The 17,469-nt window shown below is 61.9% G+C and overlaps 1 protein-coding gene across 2 annotated transcripts in view; it reads left to right on the top strand.

Moving 5' to 3' along the window:
* Positions 1-17,469, top strand: part of MROH1 (maestro heat like repeat family member 1) — a 65,984-nt gene that overhangs the window by 45,839 nt on the left and 2,676 nt on the right. For both annotated transcript variants that reach the window (XM_082601382.1, XM_082601381.1), the window contains 11 exons: positions 125-204; positions 285-396; positions 479-574; positions 1,106-1,210; positions 3,106-3,241; positions 3,335-3,447; positions 4,445-4,597; positions 10,284-10,438; positions 13,412-13,577; positions 14,180-14,376; positions 17,099-17,236. In XM_082601382.1, the coding sequence (XP_082457508.1) occupies positions 125-204; positions 285-396; positions 479-574; positions 1,106-1,210; positions 3,106-3,241; positions 3,335-3,447; positions 4,445-4,597; positions 10,284-10,438; positions 13,412-13,577; positions 14,180-14,376; positions 17,099-17,236 (1,451 nt within the window). The remainder of the gene's footprint in view (positions 1-124; positions 205-284; positions 397-478; positions 575-1,105; positions 1,211-3,105; positions 3,242-3,334; positions 3,448-4,444; positions 4,598-10,283; positions 10,439-13,411; positions 13,578-14,179; positions 14,377-17,098; positions 17,237-17,469) is intronic.

The raw sequence follows: 17,469 nt of genomic DNA, 5'->3' as shown, positions 1-17,469 counted from the left end.
GTGAGCGCCGGTGGGGCCTGGGGAGGGGCCTGAGTGCCCCAGTGGGTGAGGGGCGGCGCTGGCTGGGAGGCTGGGAGGCAGGCCGGTGCTGTGGCCAAGGGCCATCCCGCGGCTGCTCCCCCAGGAGTTCATCAAGGCCGAGCCCTCGGACTCCCTGAGGACGCCCATGCGGAAGAAGGCCATGCTCGCCTGCACTTACCTGGCGTATCCTTTCCTCTGGGGGCTGGGGGCCCCGGCCGGGGGGCCCCTCTGCGTGAGTGCTGGGCCCTTAACTCGAGGCTCAGCTCCCTGGAGCCGGCGCTGGAGGGGCAGGCGCAGGCGGACCTGATCCACAGCTGCCTGCACGGCGTTATGGCCGTGCTGCCTGAGCCCGAGGGGGTGGACGGCCACCAGGAGGTATGAGCATGGCCCTGGCCGCACGGATGCCCATGCGCGGGTGGCAGGGTCACGGTGGGACCGGCCGCTTCTCTCGTTCTAGCCCCTGTACCTGGACACCATGCAGGCCCTCAAGGACTTACTGACAAGCCTCCTTCAGCGAAACATGACCCCCCAGGGCCTGCAGGTCATGGTGGAGGTGTGTGGTGGGTGTGCGCTTCACCAGGGCGGGGGCGCCGTGGGGACAGTGTGGTATGCTATGCAAGGAGGTGGGGGGGGTCTGTGAGCGGCGGGGGGACCCCCTCCTGCCTGGGCGGGTATGCAGATGGGTGCGGTCCCCGACCCAGATGGGGGCCCCGAACTGGTTCTCCCCTCCCCTCCATCACATGGTGCCGGGATGGAGAGACCCTGAGGTACCCCAGACATGCACTCCTGACCTTCTGGGGCCATCGTGATGGCAGACTGGCCTGCGGTGGCCTACGGCATGGCTTCCTGTCCTTTGCAGCACTGCAGTGGGCTGGGGCGGGACCAACCCACTCCTAGGAACACCCTGTCCCTCTGTATGCCTGGCTTGCTCTGGGTGGCCGTGGCCATGAGCCAGGCCAGCAGGATGGAGTGATGGGGCGGGGTGCGCTGCACAAGGGGCTTGCTCTGACCTGGCACACTGGCCTCCACACCCAGAAGGGTGGCTGTAGACAGGGCACCTATATGAAGCCCCCCTCTTCCCCAGCACCTGAGCCCATGGATCAAGTCCCCGAGGGGCCACGAGCGGGTGCGAGCGCTTGGCCTGAGCGCCTACCTGCTGCAGTACTTCCTGAAGCACCTGCACATCAGCGTGAGTACCCAGGTGGCGACCCGCATGGCCACTCCCTTGCCCTGTCCCTATTCCTGGCCCCTCGGCTTGGGGACCACTGCCTGGGGCCCTTGTGTCTCTGAGCGCCAGCACGCTCTCTGCCCTTTGCCCAGCTGCTGCCTGGGCTCATCCCGCATCCCAGTGAGTGCCACCGTCCTCTTTCTGGCCGTGGACGGAGGACCATGAGGGCCAGGAACTGTCCTCAGGGCTGGCCGCTCGGTGTCAACCTGATGGGCACCCTCATCCTCGGGAGCGGGATCATGGGCCGGGACTGGCGCCTGATGTGCTCCCCAGAGGAGGGAAAGGGTGATGGGGACCTGGGTGTGAAAGGAGAGCAGGAGGACTTTCGCGGCAGAAGCAACAGTTTGGGCAAAGGTAGGGGGGCCTGAACCCACGAAATGCTGCGGAAAAGGCAAGTATTATTCAGTGGTTGGAGTGGGTGGGAAGGAGCTTCGTCCAAGGACCGCGCGGTTATTATGCATTTTAATATTTGCTAAGAGTAAGCAGCTCCTTTTCACGTTTTCAGAGTTTCACAGTTCTTTCAAGACTATTAATCAAGTGGTTTTAGGGTCCTCAAATGCTCCCAGCGCGGCTTTATGGGGGCATGAACCCCACATTTTCGTGTGTTGAGCAGTAACATCTTTTAATAATGGGCCTTTCCATCCAGGTCCCTCTGGGCCCCTCAGAGGCGGGTTCTGGGTCGCAGGTTCTGTTGCCGTTGTCAGCGTAACTTTTTCTCCCACTGTATTTAATAATTTGCTTATTGCTGGTAGGCAGGAAAACGATGGATTATTGGCTATTTAGGCACTGGGTAGTTTATAAGATTCCGCTGTTTTTTCTAATGAAGTTTTGATTAATTCTCTGTGCTCTTCAGATACAGTCATCATAGTTTACAAATGCCACGAGTTTGGCCTTTCTCCCCCAATATTGATGCACATTAGTTCGTGCTGCCATTGGAGGGAAGATGAAAGCTGCCGGCAGCCCCAAGCCTTTACGGTCTCACTCTTAAGAGCGATGCTTGATCTGGTTGGCAGTATTTATTTTTCGTCGTGTTCCGGAAGCATCTGTCTGTTTGCTCGCTTAGACGGCTTTTCCCACCCAGGTTCTCCTGTGGCCTGTTTTTCATGTAACCCTGGTCCAACCAGAGTTCACGTTTGTTCGTGATGAGACACAGCTCTGCCCTCTCTAAGAGGAACAGCAGCTGGTGGTCCTCTGTCCAGCGCTCCAGCCCTCCCGCCTTCCGGAGTCCCCTCTGGTGACTTCTGGGAGGAGCAGCAGCCCGGGAGCCCTACACGTCCTTAAGGAGCCTGTGCAGGGCAGGGGCGGGGCGCGCTGCTTCCCTGGGGAGGCTGACAGCAGGGTGGTGGAGCCAGGAAGGCTGAGGGCTGCGTGTTGGCGGGGGCGGTAGTTGATGTCCCCAGGTCCAGGGCGTAGGAGGCAAGGCCCTTTGCTAAGAGCAGGGTGAGGAAGGCTTCGTATTTGAGGAGAGCAGGAAAGGCTCTGAAAGGTGGGACCGGGACCGAGTTAGGAGGAGAGGGGTCTCGTGCAGCAGCCCCCTTTCCAGACGGCGGGTTTGCCTTCTGGGGCGGGGACTTCCCACGTGTCTGCTGAAGCAGCAGAGCCCGACCGGCCCTCTGCCTGCACACACCCACTCGCCCGGCCCTCCTCCCCTCTCAGGGACCTGCACGTGGGGGCTGAGGGTCGCCATGCAGGAGGAGGAGCTGCACAAGGGGCCCTGCTGGCCCCAGGGGTGGACAGGGGCTCCCATATCTGGGTGCAGGCGGCACCTGCCCACCGCAGCATCTCCTGAGCTCCAGCCCCCATCTCTGGCCATCTGCCCCCGTGGCCCTACAGCACCCGCACATCTGCCTCTCCAGGCCCTGGTGCCCTTCCACAACCTGGGCCTCCTCCTCGGCCTCTTCTCCCCACGGTGCGCGGACCTATGGCCTGCCACCCGCCAGGAGGCTGTGAGCTGTGTCTACTCCCTGCTCTACCTCCAGCTGGGCTACGAGGGTGAGCCCCTGGCTGGGCCGCGGTGCAGGGGGTGTGGTGAGGGAGCAGAGTGGAGGCCTCCACCCAGCCCTGCACTCCCTCCCGCCGCGGCAGGCTTCTCCCGCGATTACCGGGATGATGCGGTTGAGCAGCTCCTCAGCCTCCAGGACGGCCTGGTGCACCCTGACCCCTCCATCCTGTTCCACACCTGCCACAGCGTAGCCCAGGTACCTGCCAGGGCCCCTGCGCGGGAAGGAGGGGCTGCACGGTCAGGGCCCAGGGCGCCTCTGCGGCAGCTCCTCTCGCGCACGGGCTCCATGGGTGCCGGGCCGGGCACGCGGACGGGTCTCACTCAGAGAGTTCGGTGTCCAGCACCACCTCCTGCCCCCTCCTGTGCTTGCTGGGGTCCCCCCTCCCTCCGAGGCCCAGCAGGGAGGGTGTGGGCAGGAGCCCAGCCCCGGCTCCAGAGGGTTGAGAAAGCTGCCCCTAGCCCACCCCGTGAGCCCCCAAGCCAGGGCGGTGCTGTTGTTCCATTTGGTGATGGAAATGGCCCTCAGGGGTCAGGAGGCTTTCTCTCCTGCCGAAGAAGGAAGGGAAGGGGGTGGCGGGGGGAGGGGGAGGGGGGCTGCTCAGACACTGGGAAGCAAAGAGCCTGCCCTGGGCGAGTCCAGGCAGAGCGGAACTGTATGTTTGGGATCAGACTTCTTGGATATTCGACCACTTTTATTTCTTCTTTGTACAAAGTTTATCTGCTTTAACTCCTCGTTGCTCTCTTCCGTGGAGGGAAGGGCAGGGGCTGCACGGGGAGCTGAAGGTCCGCAGAGTCTCGGTGGCCGGGCCGTCCAGGGTGGAACATGCCACCATCTGCCCTTGACTCTCAGGAGGAGCCTCAGGGAGGGCACACTGACCTGGGCCCTGCAGCTGCCCAGGGACCCCCTTCCAGGGGCCTGGGCCTGGAGGGCCTGGAGGCTGTCTCCTGGACCTGGCCAGGCTTCAGTCTGGGGATGGGGGCTCCCGTGCATGGGCCACCCCACCCTTGCACTGGCAGGAGCTCCCGAAGCCTTGCAGACAGGGCTTGTAAGAGGGTGGGAAAGGCTGGAGGAGGGAACTGAGAGGCGGAAATGTTGTCAGCCCTTCCCCGGAAACTCGAGCCCCTGGGATGTTCCGCCGGGAAGGTGTGCTGACCCTGTGCTCTCAGCCTTCCTGACGCCACTGCCCTCCTAGATTATTGGCAAGCGCCTCCCGCCAGATCAGCTCATCAGCCTCTTGCTAACCCTGTTTGAGGGCCTGGGAGACCCCGACAAGGACTGCTCCCGAGCCGCTACGGTGATGATCAACTGCCTGTTGAAGGAGCGGGTCAACGTGCTCCTGGAGAAGGTGGGGCCGGTCGAGGCTGGGGCGCGGATTGGCGGGGGCCGGGTGGGGGCGTGGTCTTGTCTGGGACGTGCCCAGAGCGTGGGTGGGCGGGGCTGGGTACCTTGGGGCGCCCCACCCCACTCCCTCAGGCCCAGCTCCTGCTCTCTGGAGGTTCGGCCCTAAGCGCTCTGCTCATTTTCCCTGTGGGCCTGAGTTGGACAGATCTTTCTCTTCTCTTTGAAGACAGAATTAAGTGAAAGTAACTGCGGAGAACTTAAGGGCGGAAAAGGCAACTGAGAGGGAAATGCCAGTGCTAGGGGCTATCACCTGGCACCAGCCAGCACTGGCTGAGCTCCCTGCTCACTTTGCCGGTGAAGACGCAGGTCCGGAGGGTCCCCAGGTGCCTGCACAGAGGGTTCCGCGGCGGGTCTGGCCCAGAGCAGAGGTGCCCAGGACGCTCAGGTGCTGTCCTGCCCATCGCCTCTGAGTCCTTCTGGCCGTGAGCTCACGTGGCTTTCCACAGAGTTCCCAGACATGCATTGGCAGCCACCATGACAGACGTGCCCAGGTCCTCGTGTCTGAGGCAGGCTCCAAGGATCGGGATTTCTAGAACGCGTGTCTGTGAATCCTGGAGAGCCGATGGCCTGGCAGGTGGGGTCCCCTGTGTCTAGAGGGAGAGTTAGGCTCCCCATTAAAGTGAAGCATAGCAGCAGAAAAGGGGGTTTGTCCTAAGTGCATGGCCTTGGGGGCTCGCTCAGGCTGGAGCACAGGTCCTACCAACTCGAGTCCCTTATAGCCCAGCAGACGCCCTGCAGCACAGAGCATGCCTCGGCGTGCACCTCATGTACAGGGGCCTCATGTCTGCCCCACATGGCGGTAGCCTGCGAGACGACACGTCTCCCGGCCTGGCCCGAGCGCTGCTCCTTCCCGCTGTGAGGGCCACGTCACCCACCCACCCACCCACCTCCGTGAGCGCTTGGGCAGTTCCCAGTCTGAGCACCGAGAGTGCTGCCAGACTGCGGGTCCTTTGGACCTGAGGGTACATTTTGGTTGGAGACACACCCAGGAGAGCGACCGGGGCCTGAAGGAGAGGCCCCCGTGCAGCTGTCCCAGGGCTGTCAGATGGCGCTCCAGGCCATTCAGCTTCCACCAGCGCCGCCTGCAGCTCCCGCATGCCACGCCCCTGCCAACGCGCCATTTCTGTCCTTTCTAGTGAGTGTGTAACGGCTTCATGGTCGAGTTTTGTTTGCGTTTCTCTGGTGGCTTATGAAGTGGAACACTTTTGCACATTTCCTGGCTATTCGGACATCCTCTTCTGTGAGGACACCAGTCTTGCCCACTTTTCTTCTGGGTTGTCTGTGCTTTTCTTATTGATTTGCAGAAGCACTTTGTATATTCTGGATACCGGTCCTGTACTGGATGGATACATAACAAATACCATCCCAGGGAGGCGGGGAGGAGCAGGAGTTGCTGGCGGAGGGGCCGCAGTGCGTGGTGTGGCGCCTGGAGGGGAACGCGTGCCATCGTGGCGCACTCCTTCTGGGAGTGGAAGTGGGCTGGGGGAGGAGGAGGGCGGCACAGGCACAGCTGTGAGTCCTAGTCGGGGTTTGATGGGCCAAGGTTTGGATCTTATTTTGCATTCAGTGGGGCTTCCAGGTCAGACTGGAGTGGTAGAAAGGTGCCCTGGTGGCTCTGTGTGGGGGGTGGGGACAGACCAGGCCGCAGGCAGTGGCCACTGGTGGTCCTGGTGTGTGTATACACACGGCACACTTTGTTTGCTTTTTCCTCTGTGGGTGGACACTTGGGCTGCTTTCATCTCTTGGCTACTGTGAATAATCTGCTATGAATATGGGTGTAATACATATCTCTTCAAGATCCTGTTTTCTTTTGGGTAAACACCCAGAAGTGGGTTTGCAGGATCATGTGGTCGTTTCTATTCTGAATTTTTTGAGGAGCTGCCATACTGTTTTCCTTAGTGGCTGCACCAGTTTACGTTTCCACCAACAGCACACGGGTTCCAGTTTCTCCACATCCTCACCAGTACCTGTTAATACCTGTTTTCTTTTTTTTAATGTTTTATATGTATATATATATATTTTACATAACGAAAGTTCTTCAGGAATGGACATTTTCCCCTAAGCCTCAGAAGTACAATATGGCATATTATTTTAATTAGCTAAAAGAGGAAATTAACAGACATCTATAATTATTAATATTGGTAATATTTTTTCATTTAATATTTGTGTATATCAGGTGTCTCTATGTTAACTTGTACTCTGTTTCTCTAATCATGGTTTCCTTTAAATACCTGTGTTTTTGATAGTCTCCACCCCGACGGGTGTGAGGTGGTTTGTCATGTTGGTTTTGATTTGCACATCCCACGTAATTAGCTTTGTTGAGCATCTTGTGATATGCTTGTTGGCCATTTGTATGTCTTCTTTGGGGCAGTTTGCATCCTTTGCCCATTTTTAAATCAGATTATTTGATTTTTTGTTGTTGTTGTTGAATTGTAGGAGTTCTTTATATATTCTGGACATTAACCCATTATCGGATATATGATTTGCAGATATTTTTCCCATTCGATAGGTTGTCTTTTCACACTCATGACTGTGTCCTTTGATGCATAAAAGTTTTAAAGTTTGATATAGTTCCACATGCCTGTGTTTCCTTTTGTTGCCTGTGCTTTGGGCATCACATCCAAGAAATCATTGCCAAACCTAATGTCCTGAAGATTTCCCCGTTTTCTTCTAGGAGTCCCTTAATAGTTCCAGGTCCCACCCGTCCTTGATAAATCCAGGTGCCTCTCCCTGGGCCCAGCACACCGAGGCTGCTTCTGGCCTCTCAGGGAGCTGCTGGGCTGCCTCCTCCTGGCTCAGGCTCCCAGACATACTCAGCACACCTACCCCGGGTGCTGTGTCCCTGACTTACACCTTCAGCCTGTCTGCAACGTGCCACCTCTGTCTCATGTGACATGGCCACTGGCATCAGTACCCATGGGGGCCGTGGCGGGCCACCGTTTTCTTTCCTACCCTGAGAGCCTGGCAGGGGGACCCCGTAGAGACACCTGGACACTGTTGGACTTTGAGTTTCTCTGACACTAAATCAGAAAAAGTGGTCCTAGCAGGTGACCCGTGACCGGGCTGAGCCCCTCCGCCAGCAAGCCAGGCTGGTCAGGTGGAGGGCGGGACAGACATGCCGGGAAAGAACAGCGGGCATGGGAAGTGAAGCCGCTGCTGCAGAGATGCCCGGCAGGCGTTAAACACGGAGGCGCCGCCCAACCCGGCAGTTCCACTCCTAGGCGTGTACCCGGGAGCAGCGGGCCCATGCCCATGGGAACCTGTACGGACATGCGCCTGGCAGCCCAACCATGGCAACGACGCAGACGCCCACCAGTTAGTCGCTGGATGTGTCCGTTCAGTGAAACACTCGTCAGCAGCTGGAAGGAGTGACGGGCCGATTCCCGCCGCAGCGCCTGGAGGAGCCCGGAAAATGCTCGGCGAAGTGTGAGGCACTGGTCACAGAAGGCCCCACAGAGTGTGATTCCATTTCTCTGAAATGCTCAGAAGAGGCAAATCCAGACACGGAAAGTGGATTCGTGGTCGCCAGGGGTGGGGCGGGGGAACCCGGGAGCGACTGCTCGTGGAAATGAGGTTTCTTTTCGGGTGATAGAAATATTCTAAAATTGATGGCTGCACAACCCTGTGAATATACGAAAAACCACTGACTTGTACACTTAAAATGGGTGAAGTATGTGGTGTGCAATTATAGCTCCGTGAGGCTACTGTGAGGAGACAGCCTAGACCAGGTGTGAGGGAAGGTTAAAGGGCCCCCGCGGGGCTTGCCACCAAGAGGCGCGGGAGCAGGGCTGGTGAAGGTACGTCTGGAGCAGCCCTGCAGGCCTAGGGTGCAGCCCCTGCTCACCAGTCCTGGGAAGCCGAGAACCCGGTGCCGATGCAGCCCCAGAGCCCGCCACGCCTGAGCGCCTGGGCGCTGCCATCACGGTTTGCAGGAAGCAGATTCAAGCTGCTCACAGGCGCCCACGGGTACGGCTGCTGAAAAGAATATGCAACAGCAAAGAGGACATTAGAGAAGAAGATAGATAAGCCCAGTGAAACAATTAGGAATAAAGCTCTGCCAAGACAAGCCACAGAAAGAGAGCCAACATCCAAGAAAGCAAAGTGAGAAAGGGGAAAACGTATACATAAGAGATTCGACATACCATGAAGCATATATATGGGCAACTCTATTCCAATGCACTTGAGAACCTGGGGTGACAGGGACAGGCTTCTGCAGGAAGGCCGCCCTCACCTGCGTCTGTGCGGGAACCACACGAGTGCCTGAGTCCTCCAGGCCTGCACATCTTCAGGGGACCAGTGCCCCTCGTGGCCAAGAAAGAGCCCAGGAGACTGGAGAGGAGCCGTGCCCCTCGCCCCGGAGACGGTCTGGCCTGTTGCAGCGGCGGCCGTGGACTGGAAGGTCCCAGTGCAGCTGTCTGCGAACGTCACTGCGCCCACGGCTAACGGGTGGCACCGGCCCAGCGGCTGCGAAGGCTGCTCCACTAAAGCACCACCTTCCCGCCCAGGTCCCCGGGCAGGAACACGGGGAGGCTATTTAGTGTGGCGGCCTGTCTTGTCAGGGAGACGCAGCTGGACCAGTCGAGGGTCTGGGCAGGCGGGTGGGAGCAAAGCAAAGAGGTTCAGGTCTTTAGAAGGAGGTGCGGATGCCTGTGAGTCGGGTCCTCAACCTTCTGGGCTCGAGGTCATAAAAAGAAAACAGCCTCGTCATGCTTACAAGTCCTTTGAGAAATGGTGGTGGCAGGGCCTCTCCCTGAGGCCCAGGCAGGGGCTCTGGCCCGGCCCAGGCAGCACTGGACATGCAGCACTGCCTCCCCTGCCGAGGACCACGCCCCGTGCCCCCGCGCCGGTCCCTTCCCGCTGCTCCTGTGGCCCAGGCCCCCGGGCGGGTTCCTCAGCCAGCCCTGCCCAGGAGCCCAGGGTTGGCGGAGCCCACGGCCTGCCAGCTTCCCGTCCCGGGGACCACGTCCCTGGGGCCGTGTCCAGTGCTCTGTCATCAGCTCTCACCTTGCACCAGGGTGCTTCCCAGCTGTGCAGCCCAGACCGTCGTGGGCAGCACCCCCGTGGCGCGGGGCCCACGATGGTGACTGTGCCCTGGTTACCCATCTGTGGCCTCTGCAGCAGCTGCAGCCCATGAAGCCTGCCTGAGGCTGCCGGCCCTCTCCCAGCCCAGCTGTGGCCTCAGTCTGGGCACAGGGCTGCATGTCGCTGTCCCTGTTCCAGTACGCCGCACGGGAGGTGGTGTGGGGCAGCGCAGCCCGTGTGTGACCTGCCTCCAGGGACAGGCTGGGTCACCCCATCAGCCTCAGCGCTCACTGCGGTGGCCTTCCCCTCCCGCTCTGCCCTGCACACGCCTGTGTGTGTCTCAGTGCCTCCTCCCAGCAGGCCCCTCTTGGGTCCCGTCGCTTCCCGCTTCCCGTGTGGAGTGTGGGATCGGCTCCCTCGGCCCCGAGGTCTCTGCGATCCTGCTGTCCATTGGGCACCGGCAGCAGGGAGCTCTGAGCTCACAGGACTTCCCTCCCCTTGGCCAGCCAGCCTCCCCGGGGCCCCTGCACCCTGGCCATGGGGGACGGGCCCCTGGTGTGGGCGTGTCCCCGCTGCAGGCCTAACCGCGCTTGCGTGCCCGCCCACAGGTGCCCGAGATCGTGAGCGTGCTGCGCTCCAAGCTGCAGGAGACCCGCGGGGAGCACGTGCTGCAGGCCGCACAGCACAGCGTGTACGTCCTGGCGGCCCGGCACCACGCCGCCGTGGTGTCCAGCCTTCTGGGCAGCCCCCTGCCCTTTGACAGGTACGTGGTGCCCACTAGCCTGTGGGGGCGGGTGGGGCTCCAGCCACCTGGGCTCCACATTCCAGGGTCACTGCCACCCTGGTGTGGCGTTCACGGGCCCCAGCCCCTCTGCGTGGGAGCCTGGAGACCCCGGCCCTGGACTGGGTGGAGACAGGCTCACTCTCATGGGCTGTGCTGGCCAGTCCTCAGGGCTGGTTCTCTGGAGGGTGTCCACCATCATCTGTGAGCAGACCCCTGGGGCCCCCTCCTTGAGCCAGGAAGGGGGCAATTCGTGGTTGCCAGGGGCGGGGCGAAGTATGGGAGCTCCGACCCGTTCCCCACTCGCACCCCAGCCCCCGAGCTCCCATCGGCGACCCTCAAGTTGCCATCCTCGGGCTCTCAGGGCAGGACTTCTCCACGCCAGGGCCTGTGCCCAGCCTTATCTGTGTACCACAGCCCCTGGGGTCCCCTCCCCTCCTGCACCGAGGCCTCCAGGTGGCCGTTGCTGTGGTCCCAGTGCTTCCAGAGCTCAGGGCCCGCTGCCCCTGTCTTTGTTTGCTGTCCACGGCGTGGGTGGAGGCCTCCTGGAGGCCCCTGTGTGGGGAGGCAGCACAGCCCTTCCCCGTGGCCATGGCCCCGGTGGCGGACGCGCCTGCACCTGCCGTCAAGACGTGCGCGCGCGCTGCCTGCTTTGCTCTCACTTAGGTGCCGGCGCCGCTCGGGGCCCCGGTCCCAGTGTGTGCGGCTTCTCCCCAGGTCACATCTGTCAGCGTTTGCCGCTGTCGCCTCTCCCGGCCCGTCACTGTCAGCCTTTCTTTGCCTTTGCAGTTTAGGCGTGTTCCTTTTCCAGGGTAAATAGACGCTCTTGGTTGCTGAGGTAGTTGGGGTTAAACCCACTGTCTTATTTTTTGTCTTCTCTTGGTCTTTTTTCTTTATCTTCTTCATTGTCCTTTTTAGATTGACGGGGTCTTTTTTACAATTTCGTCTTCTACTCAATTAGTTTGGAAGTTGCACACTCTGTGTTCTCCAGCGTCCCCGGGCAGTGCAGGCCTCTGCAGGGGCGGCCCCCCGCCCTGCCCGTCCTTGTCGTGGCTGCCCTGTGCAGGCAGTGTGTCTGCTCACGCACCCGCCCCTCGGCTCGGCGTCCCTGCCTTTCATGGGTGCAGCTCATGCAGGAGAGCACGGACACTGCCACAGGCCCTGGGGGGCCTCAGCCGCGCGCAGAGGGAGACGGGGCAGGCATTCAGCCCCTACTAGGCTCTGTGCCTGCTCGGTCGAAACTCCCTGAAAGGTCGCTGCTGTCTGACTGCTGTTGCCAGAGGTGTGTTTTGCCTGATCTTGAACGTGGTGTCAGTGAAGCCCTCTGGACGTTCTCCTGCTTCTTTTGCTGTCCTCGGGGTGCAGGGTGCTGCTGTCCCTCCTTTCCTGCTGTGCCAGTGCTTTGCGTGTTCATAGGAGCGGGGTCGTCAGGGCAGGGTGGGCACAGTGCGGCCAGGGCCAAATCTGCCCACCACCCGCTGCCTCTGAGCCAACGATGGGCTATACACTTGTAAACGGTTGGGGAAAAGTCAAAAGAATTATATTTCATGTCCGGAAAGTCATATGCAACTGGAATGTCCGTGTCCGTGGTGGCGTTCCGGGAGCGAGCACACCTTCGTTTCCTTGTCCGTGCCCGTGGCTGCCGTCGCCGCGTCACAGCAGAGCTGCCTGGTGTGAAGAGACCAGGCGGCGAAGGGCCCTGGCGCCCTCCCGCTGGAGTGCACCCTCCAGAGCCCCGTGCGGCTCCTGGGGGCGACAAGCCCCACTTCTGTGCGTCTGAATGTGCATTTATTCAGCTGTCCTTCTCGGAGGTTATTTGCCAGAGTTTGGGACTCGAGCTGGGCACGTGCTTTCTTTGAGTCTGAGTAAGAGGACGTGTCCTTTTCTGGCTCCTGTGAGTCCAGGTGGTGCCGAGGTCGTGAGGGACACGCACCAGGTGCCCCTTGTCTATGGCACTCTGCTTCTTTGGGGGTGGGGGGCGTGGGTGTCCATTCCTTGTTCCGCCAGGCGGCTGCCGGGCTTCCTGAGCCTGTGAGTTGGTGTCTGTCCTCAGCTCTGACCGGTTTTCAGCCCCCCTCTTCAGACACTCTCTCAAATGTCTGCCAGACCTTTTCGTCCCACCCCCTACACGTCTGGCTCTGAATTTCCACCGTGATTGTTCTCTGCTGGCTTCTGGGTAACTCCCTCCGTTTACCTTCCACTTCATTGTTTCTCTCTCCTGCTGTATCCAGGCTGGTGCCAAATATGTCACTGAGTGCAGGGTTAGGTGTCTCAATTCTTTTTGTTTGTTTGTTTTGTCTTTTTGGCCACACCGCGTAGCATGTGGGATCTAGTCCCCTGACCAAGAATCGAACCCGGGCCCCCTGCACTGGGAGCACAGGTCTTGACCACTGGACCGCCAGGGAAGTCCCTGTGTCTCATTTCTAAAGGGCTGTTGGTTGGCTTCCAGATGTGCTCTATTTTTAGAATTTCCGGGTCCAGTTAGATATCTGGAGTCTGTCACTTCTCTCCGTAAACGTGCGACGCACAGCTGCCTCCCCGTGTGTCTGAGCACCCGGGGTCTGCAGGCTGCTCGGGCCTCCTGCGGCCTCCGCCTGACCTCACTCACATGCCTGCCTTCCTTGGCCACGTGCTGCTCATTGCGGGAAAGGTGACTTGTAGGTGCCCCCGAGGCCTGGGGTGGTGCCGCCCCCTCCAAGGAAGTCCAGTGTCTGCTTCTGGCAGCTCCCAGGGGTCGCCTCCTCTCCCCGCCCCCGTACCAGTGAGATCTTCTGCCCTTTTTGCCAGCTCTGCTCGCCCCCCGGGCCGCCTGATTGCAGGCCACTGGGTCAGAGGAAGGGGTGAGTTGGGGTCTGAGGTCAGGGTGCCGCTCGTGGCCTGGCTGGAGCTGAGGCTGGTGGGCACGACAGGGGCCAGCAGCGGCCTCGGGGTGACCGTCCTCCTGCCCCGCTCCAGCCACACCTGCACCCTGTGGAGGGCGCTGGCCGTGGAGCCCAGCCTCGCCACGCAGGTCCTGGGGCTGCTCCTGGAGAAGATGAACAGGGACGTGCCGTTCAAGCAGAGCCGGGCCTTCCTGCGGAGCAGCGCGCCCGACCGCGCGGCCACCCTGCCGCCCCTTGCGGTGAGTGAGCTCTGGGGCGGCACGCCGGGCCCCTCCCCCTCCCCCCTGCCGGTCCAGGAGGCTGGTAAGGGGCCTCGTGGCCGCCGCGGGAGGGCCCCTCGGGGGGGGGGGCCTGGGTGGCACCCCGCAGGCACCTGGAGGCTGACTGGGGCACCGGAGCAGGCGCTCGTAAAGGCCCCGCAGGTGTCGGTCCCCGAGGGAGCGCACTCTGTTTCACCCTGCGGAAAAAGAATAAACCCAGCTTGGCAGCGTTTCCACAGTAAAGCAGCTGTGAGAGAGTTTCCTCCTCCTCCTGCTAAAGCACGAGAGCAGATGCTGGGAGCCCGTCCCCCGGCGGCCACACTGCCCTGGGCCTGCCTCCTGCCCCCGAGGGCCCAGCTGGGCAGGGCTGAGCTCCTTGTCCTGCCCACCCGGCCGCCCCTCAGGCGCCTCCTGCTGCTCCCAGGGCCCAAGACCTCTGGGGACATGGGGTACCTGCTAAGGAAGTGGGGCTTCAGGCTAGTTTGGGTCCTGGGGTGCAGGGCCCAGCCTTCGCTGTGGCCGGCCTCGTTAGACCTGGCCCGGAGCGGGGAGGGCTGAGGCTGAGGTGGCCCCGTCCCCAGGCCACCTGTGCGCTGTACGAGGTAGCGTCTGCCCCGGCGTCTGGGCCGGCGGTGCTGGAGCTCCACCCCCAGCTGTTTGCGGCATTGCTGCTGCGGGTCAGCTGCACCGTGGGTGTCCAGCTGCCCAGGGACCTGCAGGCCAAGGAGAGGAAGAGCGCCAGCGCAGGCCTGGCCTCGCGGAGCCTCGAGCCCTGCAGGTAAGCGGGCCCCACCTTGCGCCCCTGGCACGCTCGTCTGTGGGCTGCTGTCCCTGCTGGGAGTGCAGCTTCCCTGTCCCTGGGGACAGTCGGGGCGGGGCTTCCTGGGGACATCAGATGGGTCGTGAACTGCGCCTTCTTTGGGAGGGCGGAGCATGAGGAATGCTTGGGTATGGCAGGGTCTGCGTGAGCCCACTCTGTGTTTGCGACCTGTCTTCAGCTCCAAGTTCCAGCTCTTCCCACACTTGATTGGGGCCCCCCACCTTCAGACAGAAACTCTGCAGCAGCCTCCCTGCCTCCCCTGAGTGGCCTCTCAGCTGGGTTGGCCCCGGCCCCCAGCCCTGTTGGGGAGGGCCCAGCTGCCACACGGGTGATGCCGGGTTGGCTCAGAGCCAGGCCCCTGGTGCCACTGGCCTATGCAGGCACGTTCCCCTTGCCTCTCGTTGGGGTTTGGGGCCCTGGGTCCTGGGGCAGGAGCCTGGGGACGGCAGGGTGGGGCTGTTTCAGCTCCTGGGGACATTCCTGCTCCCCCTGGTGGCTCTTCAGGGCTCCAAACAGTTGTCTGGGGCCACAGGATGAGCAGAGGAAGCTGACGCCCCAGGGCCACCGGAGCCTGAGTGACTGTCAGCCTGGCCGCCTCCCCACCCTTCCCCAGGGTCTGGCTGGGGACACATGAGGGACAGAGTCAGTTCGCCCCGCCCCACTGCGGGGCTGCCCCACCGCAGAACTAACGCATCCACTCCAGCGAAGGCTGTGTGTCAGGAGGCCTGGCCTGACTGTGCAGACCGGGTGGAAATGTGAACGGCCCAGCAGACATGGCCCAAGCAACCCCGGGCCTAGCACACCGGCTCCAGCGCCGTGGTCTGAGCTGTGGGGCCTACAGTCCCATGGCCCAAAGAGGGGTTCTGGGGGGCCACCCCTGAGCCAGGATGTGTGCAGTGCCAGGCACAGGCCTTGGCTCTGACGGAGGCCATTAGCCAGCAAGTCAGACCCTTGCAAACGCCACACCCCCAGAAAGTCTGGGCAGTAGGGTGAACAGACAGGGAGGCACCTCATCTGAATTGTCGACCTGCTCCTCGGCCAGACCTGCCCCTCTCACCACTGCCCGTTCGCTGTAGCCAGGTGGCACCTCTTCTGGGCCTTGAGGCCTGGCGCAGGGTGTGGAGCCAGGCGCAGAGCTGCTGGGCCCTAGGTGTGGCCCAGCCCTGCCCACACCGTGCGGGACTCCTTGGCAGGCACCATGGGCATCTGCCCAGTGACCGCGTGGCTGGATTGGTTTTCTGTGCCTGCAGTCGGTGTGGGCGCCCCACGTCCAGGGGCCCCCCAGTGTCTGGGCCTCTGCTGGGACTGCAGAGCTCCTGGGACAGTGGGAGCCACCTTCTAGTGTCTTCCCTGGGGCGGGGACCCAGCTGGGTATAGTCTGTGGACGCACAGCCAGGGAGCCTGTCCAGCTGTCAGTGGACACCAGACCCCTCCCCCCAACCAGGGGCATCCCCACAGCCCTCATTCCACCCGGGGATGACCATAAGGATGGAGCTGGGCCGAGGTGGAGGAAGTGGGTTGTGTGCATACGGCTGGGCTTGGGGGAGTCTACCAGCATCTGCTTCCTGGGCTGCCAGGACCCCTGGACCAGGACCAGTCACAGGGCCTCCAAAAGCGCGTCAGAGTCCCCCACACCCACCCCGCCCCTCCCCAGATGTGAGGCCTGTACTGTGCAGCTGGCAAGACCTGGCCCTCATGCTCCAAGCGCCTAGGCCCCTGGCTGCCCCTGCACCCCAGCAGCTGAGCCATCGAGGTCACAGGAAGACCCCATGCAGCTGACGCCTGACCGCCCCGTGGAGGGTCCAGTGCACTGGCCAGGGGGTGGGCATGTGCCCTTGGGCCAGGAGCCCCAGGGACGGCCCTACGTTGACACACACTCACGTCTGAGGGCCCACGCGGGGACTGACGTGAGGTGATCGATGTCAGGAGAGGGGATCAGCACAGGGGTGGGGGCTGCGGCCCTGAGGCCCTCCCTGTGTGGCCCTGGGGACCCTGATGTGCTGTCTCTCTGGGCCGCAGGCTGGTGTGAGCCTCTGCCAGGTCCATATTGGGCCAGCACTGCTGTCCCTAATCCTGTGAGGTCCTGCCCCTGCTGCCTGCTCACTGGCAGCCCTGCACCCTCTGCCTGAGCTGGGGAAGGGTTCATCAAGTGAGGGGGCCAGACACGCAGTTCCAGCTGGTTTCTGCCTCCTTGGGCCCCTCCTACAAGAGAGAGGGCCAGCTGGGCGTGGCAGATGGAGCTGCCTGGCCCAGGCAGGAGTCAGACTCTGATTTGCCTTTTGAGTTCATTTTTATGAAGCGTTTTCTCCATTTTCTTTTTCATCTTTTTTTTTTTTAAACGAAGGTCTTTAAGGCAGGTGAAAAAAGCAGCTGATTGTTACCCTAAAATTAATGAGGGCCTTGCCTGCTCCAGGGGGCCTTGGGGACACTACCTGCAGAGTCCCCAACATCCCCTCATGGGGGTTGGGGAGACAGGAGCAGTCTGCCTGAGATCAGAGGGTCCACAGTGGTGCCCGGATGAGGGGAAGGGGCAAGCCCAGAACCTGCGCCCCATAGGATGCTGCTGGTAGGGAGCTGGCTGGGCGGCCCCGGGACACGTCTGCCAGCAGCACAGGTGTGCGTGCGCGCGCATGCGCGCGCGTAGCTGGGCGCCCTGCCAGCCACGCCCGTGTCTTTGCAGCTCCGCGGTGGACGCGCTGCAGGCCGTGCTTCTCCGAGGTGGCAACGACGACGTGGTGCAGTGCATGGAGCGGGAGGGGGGCTGGCAGCTGCTCAGGACCTCGGCCGGGCACGAGGAGGGGGTCACCCGGCTGGCCAGGTGAGCAGGCCCGGCCCGCACACCCCAGGTCTGGTGCTGGCTGGGCTCTGACAGGCCAGGTCCTGTTCAGGTACCATCCGGGGGCCCCCAGCGGCACCTGGGAGGGGGCCCAGCATGAGGAGCAGGTGCGTGGGGGCAGCGGGGAGGCAGCTGGGGAGCTCTAGGCGCGGCGGGCTGGGAGGGGCGCGTCTGGAGAGGGAGGATGTGCAGGGCCCGGCAGCCGGGCAAGGGGC

Source organism: Mesoplodon mirus, assembly GCF_964341445.2.
Source record: "Mesoplodon mirus genome assembly, chromosome: 16".
Taxonomy (NCBI): Eukaryota; Metazoa; Chordata; class Mammalia; order Artiodactyla; family Ziphiidae; genus Mesoplodon; species Mesoplodon mirus.
Note: the sequence above shows the minus strand (reverse complement) of the source record. Positions and strands in the feature narration are given on the sequence as shown.